The sequence below is a fragment of the Tupaia chinensis genome, unplaced genomic scaffold (assembly GCF_000334495.1).
Source record: "Tupaia chinensis unplaced genomic scaffold, TupChi_1.0 Scaffold000037_9, whole genome shotgun sequence".
NCBI lineage: Eukaryota > Metazoa > Chordata > Mammalia > Scandentia > Tupaiidae > Tupaia > Tupaia belangeri.
Window position 1 is genome coordinate 1,302,881 of NW_006159492.1, and position 7,380 is coordinate 1,310,260.

General features: G+C 49.0%; 1 protein-coding gene across 1 annotated transcript in view; it reads right to left on the reverse strand.

Moving 5' to 3' along the window:
• DCDC1 (doublecortin domain containing 1) overlaps window positions 1-7,380 on the reverse strand; it is a 224,732-nt gene that overhangs the window by 2,303 nt on the left and 215,049 nt on the right. Inside the window, exon 28 of the mRNA XM_027772760.1 lies at window positions 1,834-1,984. Within this exon, the coding sequence (XP_027628561.1) occupies window positions 1,834-1,984 (151 nt within the window). The remainder of the gene's footprint in view (window positions 1-1,833; window positions 1,985-7,380) is intronic.

Genomic DNA, 7,380 nt, shown 5'->3' on the forward strand with positions numbered 1-7,380 from the left:
AGTCAGGGCACGTGCCCTCGCTGCCCCCGCGTGCCCAGTCACGGCACGTGTGCTCACCGTCCCCGCATGCCCCAGCAACGGCACGTGTGCTCACCATCCCCGCGTGCCCAGTCACGGCACGTGTGCTCACCATCCCTGCGTGCCCAGTCACGGCACGTGTGCTCAACGTCCCCACGTGCCCAGTCACAGCATCTGTGCTCACACCCTTAGTTACACTAAAAACTCTTACTGGCCAGCCCTGTAGCCTGGAAGTTCAGGGTGCTGGATCCTTCATGGATGGCCATAGTTTGATTTCTGACCTATGAGATCTGAAAAGCATGCTTGTCACATGTGTGTGCATGCCCCAAATCCCAGGGTAGAGAAGTGGGGGAGGAGAGACTGGCACACCGTTCCCCCTTGGGGGGCCCTTTCTCCTCCCGCCTCTGGCAAGTACAGGAAATTCCTGAGAAAAACAAGCTAAAGGACACCTTTTCAGAGGAGGAAGGCTGGCTTATATTTCTCCGAAAGGCGATGCACTTTGGGAACACGGAGGCCATCGACTCATATTCAGGGATGAGAAGAGCCATCGTTCTCACTGGCGTGGTCTTCTCAGTGGCCATGTCGTGAGTCACCAACTGCGGTGTTGGGAGACGGCGGATGGCAGGGACAGGGACACCTAGAACCCCAAGACGGCACCTCCGCCGTGACGCAGGGTGCTACTGTGGGGATGTCTGTGCATCCACCCCTCAGAACGGGGCTGGGAGTCGCCATGAGCCCTGTCTCCCTATCTCGTGGTCTTCCCTTTGCTATTCTTTTCCCTTCTAGGGGATAAGTGTAAAGATACAGTCTCAACTATGTTCGAGGTTTTAGGTTTACCTCCCTTACACATAGCATAGTGATAATCATTTATGGTAACCTTAAAAAATAATGTATTTTTATTATTGGGATGGTGGGTCATTTGTTTCCTAATTGTTCAATTTCCTTTAAAGTGAAAACAGTGTTCTCCCTAGGGTTCCTGGAAGTTATGTCTCTGCAGTCGCATACCTGCAGAAAGAGCATCGCCATCCTCGGGGTAAACAGGACGGAGGGCAAGAGTCCATGCAGCACCACCCTACTTCTCAGTTCCTGTCACCTATCAACGAGACGACCAAGGACTGTACAAGGTACTAAAACGGCCTCAATTATCAAAGAAGGGAAACGTGCAAACTCTTTGATTGCTATTAGTAAAACCTAAAGTTTTGGGACCAGCAGATGGTGCGATCGTTATGTCGCCAGACTTCCCCATGGCTGACCACAGTTCAAGTCCAGGTCCCAGAGGCTTGAAACTCATGCCGGGCGTGTGTGTGTGTGTGTGTGTGTGTGTGTGTGTGTGCCTAAATTCCTGGGAGGAGAATGGAGGATAAGAGATTGCAGCATGGCCATTACCCCTGGGGGGTGATTTCTTGCTTTCTGTCTCTCTCTTTTTATCTCTGTTTCTCTGGTGAGTTCACATACCCTTCAACAAAAATCTCTCAAAAACAAAAAGTTTTAGATAACTCGAAGAGTAGGAAGCAGCAGATCTCACATATCCCCAGGGCTCCCACTAAGGGGGTACCCTTGAATGAGGCTCTCTTTGTGTCTTTGCAACTAAGTCTCCTGAATAAGACTAAAACTTTGACTGAAATTTTTAGAGCAAATGGCGTTAACAGTGAGGTTCCAGCACATAAATGCAACATCCAAAACATGGAATAGAAACACACGAGAGAGGAGAGTCGTTAAGAATCAGCGTGATATAGAATCCAGGAAGTTAGCTCTTTGAAGGAAAGCGCGACTCCTTTAATTCCTCAAAAACTTAAGAGAAAAACCACCCCCTACCTTTCCAGGTTATGAAGGTGGACCCTGGTGACACACAGATGACCGTATCCCGCCCGATGTCGTCCCACGACTGGACCAGCTCTCCGTCTGGGGTGTGCAGGGCTCTGGCGGGCTGGGCCATCTGGAGACGGTGGGTGCAGTCCTCGAGCAGCTGGGACACAGGGACAGCCGTATTTGAACACGGAATGATATGGTGAAATAGGAAAAAATCGACTCTTGTCAGAGAACTAGGCTCCTGACTTGACTAGTCGCTCACTTGCAACGGCTGGAAGTAAGTATGGAAGGGATGAGAATCAGGGCCCACTAATGTTCTCGAACGTGCTTAAACCATGAGGCACAATGTCCACTAGTGTTCTCGAACATTTTTTAAAGAATGTGATGTTAATTAGAGGGGGCAATGTCACAGTGGTTAGGTAAATAGAGCAACTCACCAACTGTACCATGTGGTCTCCTCTTCTGTTAACAGTGGCAAAGGTGTTTCTAACTGTGTAGCATCCACAGAAATACATTCAGTGAAGTTATAATAACTGTAGTTATCGTGGGTGATAGGATTTTCATTCTTTTCTTGGTGCTTTTATTTTTTCTCATTTTAATACAATGACTATACATTGCTTCATAATTAGAAAACAAAATAAATGTCATTTGAATCATCAGAAAATGTATGGGGATGATTTTAGAAGTGAGGTTGAGTAGATTCATATGGTCTTGTTTTGCTCGTGTGTGCATGTGATCTTTCTAAATACTCCATAACAGAGGTCTCTATCATGTTCTGCTCTGGCTACCAAATCAAGTACACAGACGGGGCGGCATAAGTAATAGGAAATTATTTCCCACTCTGTTAAATGCTGAGAAGTCTAAGATTTAAGTGCCAGATAATCATTCCTGGTGAGGGCTCTCTTCCTAGCCTGCAGACGTTCACTTCTTGCTGCATCCTCAGATGGCAGCAGCAGGAAGACGTCTTCGCCCCCTGCACTTCCTGGAAGGCCACCAATCCTGTCAGATTAAGGCCCACCTTTAAAGCCTCGTTTGACTTTCACAGTCTTCTAAAAGCCCTGTCTCCCAGGGTGACACCAGGGTGCAGGGCTGTGAACTGTGACTGGGAAGGACACAGAGCAGGCCACAGCAGGCACTGGTTTGTTTGTGTGTTTGTTTTCACTTCAAGGCAAGCAAAGGGTGTGACAGCTGAATTTCTATCTGGGTAGGGAGCAGTGGGGACTTGTCCTAGAAGTATATACAAAGAGGTAGCTGAGAAAAAACTTGTGTAGCTTGGAAAGACGCCACAAACAGGTAATTCTAATGTATATATTTTTTACTTTAGCATTAAAGTGCCAATATTCTATACAGATGTTTTCATTTATAACCAGAAAAAGTATTATAATTTATTAAAAAGATATGCAGGAAAAAAAATCTATGATTGCTTCATCTGGCATTTGGTAAGACCTACTTACATGAAACAGAGTAATGAGTTTACAAAACTCTTTTATTTTACTTATTAATTTTAAATTTTGCCAGAGGGCATGTGTACTTGCCAGAGATAAACAGAGACAGAGAGATGGAGAGGAGGATAGCACTCCCTGTGGGGCATGGTCAGGCCACAATCCCTTCCCCATTTCTCCATCCTTTCCGGGTTTGGGGCCTGCACACACAGGTGCCTGGCATGTTTTCAAGCTGCCAGGTCCAGAACCGAACTGTGCAACTGGCCATGTGCAATCTGGCTCCCATATCTGTGAGGCCACAGGGACAGCCCTACAAAAATCTTTTTAAAATAAATGAGAAAATAAGGCATTTTCGCTGCAATTAGGTTCTACAAAATCTAGCCTGTTTATGATGTTTAAAATGATTCTTAATTCTGTTTTCCAAATGTGTCTGTTTACTCAAGTATCTTCTTTCAAGTGGGTAGTATAAACTGTCATTCTGCAATAACAGCAGTTTATGATAAAACAACAGTGTTCCGCTAACACTCCTCGCCCACAGCCAAGTGCACAGGCCTGGTGGCTGCATGGTGGCCAGCTGCCTGTGTGCGGAGGTGCTTTCCTGTCCAGACACACTGCTCATTCTTTCCCCTTCCGCTCCTGCACTCAGAACTCTCCCCAGGCTGGGGAAACACCAACTTGGAGATTCTGAAGAATCAGAGACACTGTGGGAATGGGGGAAGATAAACACTTCAGGAGCACAGAAAGAGGGGTTCACACGACCATAAATCAGAGAGGAAGCTGGCCTTGGAGAGAGAGTCACCAACCCTGGCGGGGGCCGTGCCTGTGACCGACGAGCTGACAGCACAGAGCTGACAGCGCAGAACTGCTCCAGCACGCTCAGCGAGGCGGTGGAAGAACGTGGCTGAATCACCCAGAAGAGCCCCAGCAGCAAAAGCAGCTGAGAGAGAGTCTGCATTGGAGGGGTTCAAGTACCACCACAGGGTTCAGCACGGACGGTGGAGTGTGGCCTTCTGAAACGTGTTCCCTTCCTCAGCCACTGAGACGTGGAGCGCCTTGGGAATCAGACCACTGGATTCCCCGACTCCCACGCCCTCCCCTTCCTCCATCCTGGGGGCGTGGGGCTTCCCAGCCCGATAGCCCTTAGCTGATCACAAAGAACCTCATGGAGGCCCTGACAGACGAAGAAGAAACAGCAGGGGCCCAGCCTTGGTTGTGCGGGTGGGGGGCGTGCTAACCCGTAGTACTAGAATCCACATAGCCGACTGCGAGTTCGGATCCCGAGTAGACCAGAAACACACCAGATACTCACACACCCAAGATCCTAACCAGCTGGAGGACTGGGGAAAGTGGCCTGCGGGTGGCGAGACCCCACTGAAGGTCTCCCTCGTGCATAACTCTATCTCATCAAAGAACTTTTAAGACAAATAAATGAATGGAAAAGCAGAGAGATCAGAAAGAATGAGGGGGCTAATCTGTGATGTGGAGTTTAAGGTGGCTGGATCCCAAATGGCTGACTATGCATTAAGCCCTGGACCTAGTGGCCTGGAAAACACCAGGAGTGGGTGAATGCGTGCTTGAAATCCCGAGAACAGAGGAGGGTTCCACTGTGGCCATCTCCCCTGAGAAGGGGCCAGGGGGGATCCCTCACTCTCTCTCTCTCTCCCCCTCTTTTTCTCTGTCTCTCTGCAATGTGCACACACACCCTATAGCAAATTTAAAATTATAATGAGGTTTTTATTTAATAAAAAAAAAGAACATACAGAAAATTTTCTAGACTTTCTCGAAGCATCTTTCTATGCGTCAAGGTGGTGTTAATTGCCCCAAAACATTACTTTTACCACACTATTTTTGTATTCAGAGGTGAACAGTGGTTGGCGCTTCAGTCTGGGATAGTGTTATGGAGAAAACTGTGTCCTTTCACAATTCATGCCGAAGCTCTAACCGCCATTGCACCTGTATTGGAAGACCGGGCTTTAAGGAGGTGGCTAGGGCTAACCAAGTTCCTAAGGGACATCTCGATCCAGGAGGGCCGGCTCCAGCTACAGTCCCACACCCTGTAGCTTGGGAATCATGCCAGGCCCGTGTGCACACATGCTCAAATCCTGAGAGGAGGATGGAGGGGGAGGGATTGCAGCGTAGCCATCCCCCCAACCCGGGGCGGGGGTGCCTCTTTTTCTCTGTCTCTCTGCAATGTGCACACACACCCTATAGCAAATTTAAAATTATAATGAGGTTTTTATTTAATAAAAAAAAAGAACATACAGAAAATTTTCTAGACTTTCTCGAAGCATCTTTCTATGCGTCAAGGTGGTGTTAATTGCCCCAAAACATTACTTTTACCACACTATTTTTGTATTCAGAGGTGAACAGTGGTTGGCGCTTCAGTCTGGGATAGTGTTATGGAGAAAACTGTGTCCTTTCACAATTCATGCCGAAGCTCTAACCGCCATTGCACCTGTATTGGAAGACCGGGCTTTAAGGAGGTGGCTAGGGCTAACCAAGTTCCTAAGGGACATCTCGATCCAGGAGGGCCGGCTCCAGCTACAGTCCCACACCCTGTAGCTTGGGAATCATGCCAGGCCCGTGTGCACACATGCTCAAATCCTGAGAGGAGGATGGAGGGGGAGGGATTGCAGCGTAGCCATCCCCCCAACCCGGGGCGGGGGTGATTTCTCACTTTCTCTCTCTCTGGTGAGCACTCCCTGACAAAAACTTAAAAAAAAAAGGAAGAAGAGAAGACACAAGAGCCCCTCCTCTCCCCGAATGCTCGTGAGGACACAGGGGAGGATGGCCTCAGCACTCAGGAAGGGAGGCCCGCTGGCCCTTCACCTCGGACACCCCGCCTCTAGACCTGTGAGAAAGTAAGTCCTGCGTTCCAGCCACCCAGCGGGCGGTGGTCCGCTCCGGCAGCCCAGGCAGCCAGGGCCCGCGTGCTGGCGAACGAACGGTCTCTCCCTTCTGAGCCCCACGCCCTTTAAGAATCCCTAGCCTGTCCATGCACGTGCTGCTGCGTCCTTGTGAACGCTCCTTCTGCCCAGGACGCTGACGCTTTTCCATTTCTCAGGGCCTCCTTGAGGTCCTGATGGTTCTTCCGTGGAGCCCAGTCCCTCTCCCAGGAGGGCACAGTGACGACCTCTCTGAAACCACACGGACCGTCCGTCCGGCTTGCACTACTGCCTTGGCCTCCATCACATTGTGCTGGGGCTTCTCAGAGCGGTATGTCGGCTTCCTTCTCACGGAAGCTTTTCTCACAAGGACCATCTACTTTCATTATTCCTAAGTGGGCTGGCCCCACAGCACGCCGGAGTTCATTGGTTAAGGTAGCCAGATCCTGTGTGGCTGACGGTGGTTTGAATTCCAGCCCAGTGGCTTGAAAACATGGCAGGTGCTCGTGGGTGCGTGCCCAGGATGCTGGCGGGAAGGAGGGGCGGAGGGAAAAGGGTTGCCAGTGACCGTGCCCCATTGAGCGGTGCTTTCTCTCTCCCCCCAACCCTGGCAATTGCAAGCATCCCCTGCAACTATACACATATTGCACAGGAAAACACACAAGAAAAAGAAAGCATCCAAAAATAAATACCTGCCAATAACGTTCTTCCAGTCTTCCGTTCTACATGAATGTGTGTGTGCGTGTGTGTGTTTGCTGAATCTGTGATTTATATTACGCCACCTTCACTTAATGTGTCTTGAACATCTTTGTCGTTTTTTCCTAAAAGTTGATGATTGAATTATAATAGCCTATCCCATGTGCTATCATCCATTTCAATAACTCCGTACTGATGGGTTTAAAAACTATTTCTAATTTGGCTCTGTCATAAATAGCCCTGTGATTAAAAAAAAAAAAAAAGAAAGAAAAGATCTTAACAATTGTTGCAGAAGTTCATGAAAACATCCTTGGGGAAAGTTCTAGAAGTGCATTCTCCTATAATTGTCCTCTGAAAGGCTGAACTCCCGTCAGAGTGGATGTGCCCACTTCCGTGCACACCAAGCAGACTTCGGATATATTTCCCAAGATCTGCCATTGAAATGTTAAGTGGCCGAGGGCGCAGACCAGTCCCTTTACAGCTCCTGCTGCTGCGCCTACTATTGACGCTAACCCGCCCACCAGCCCCGC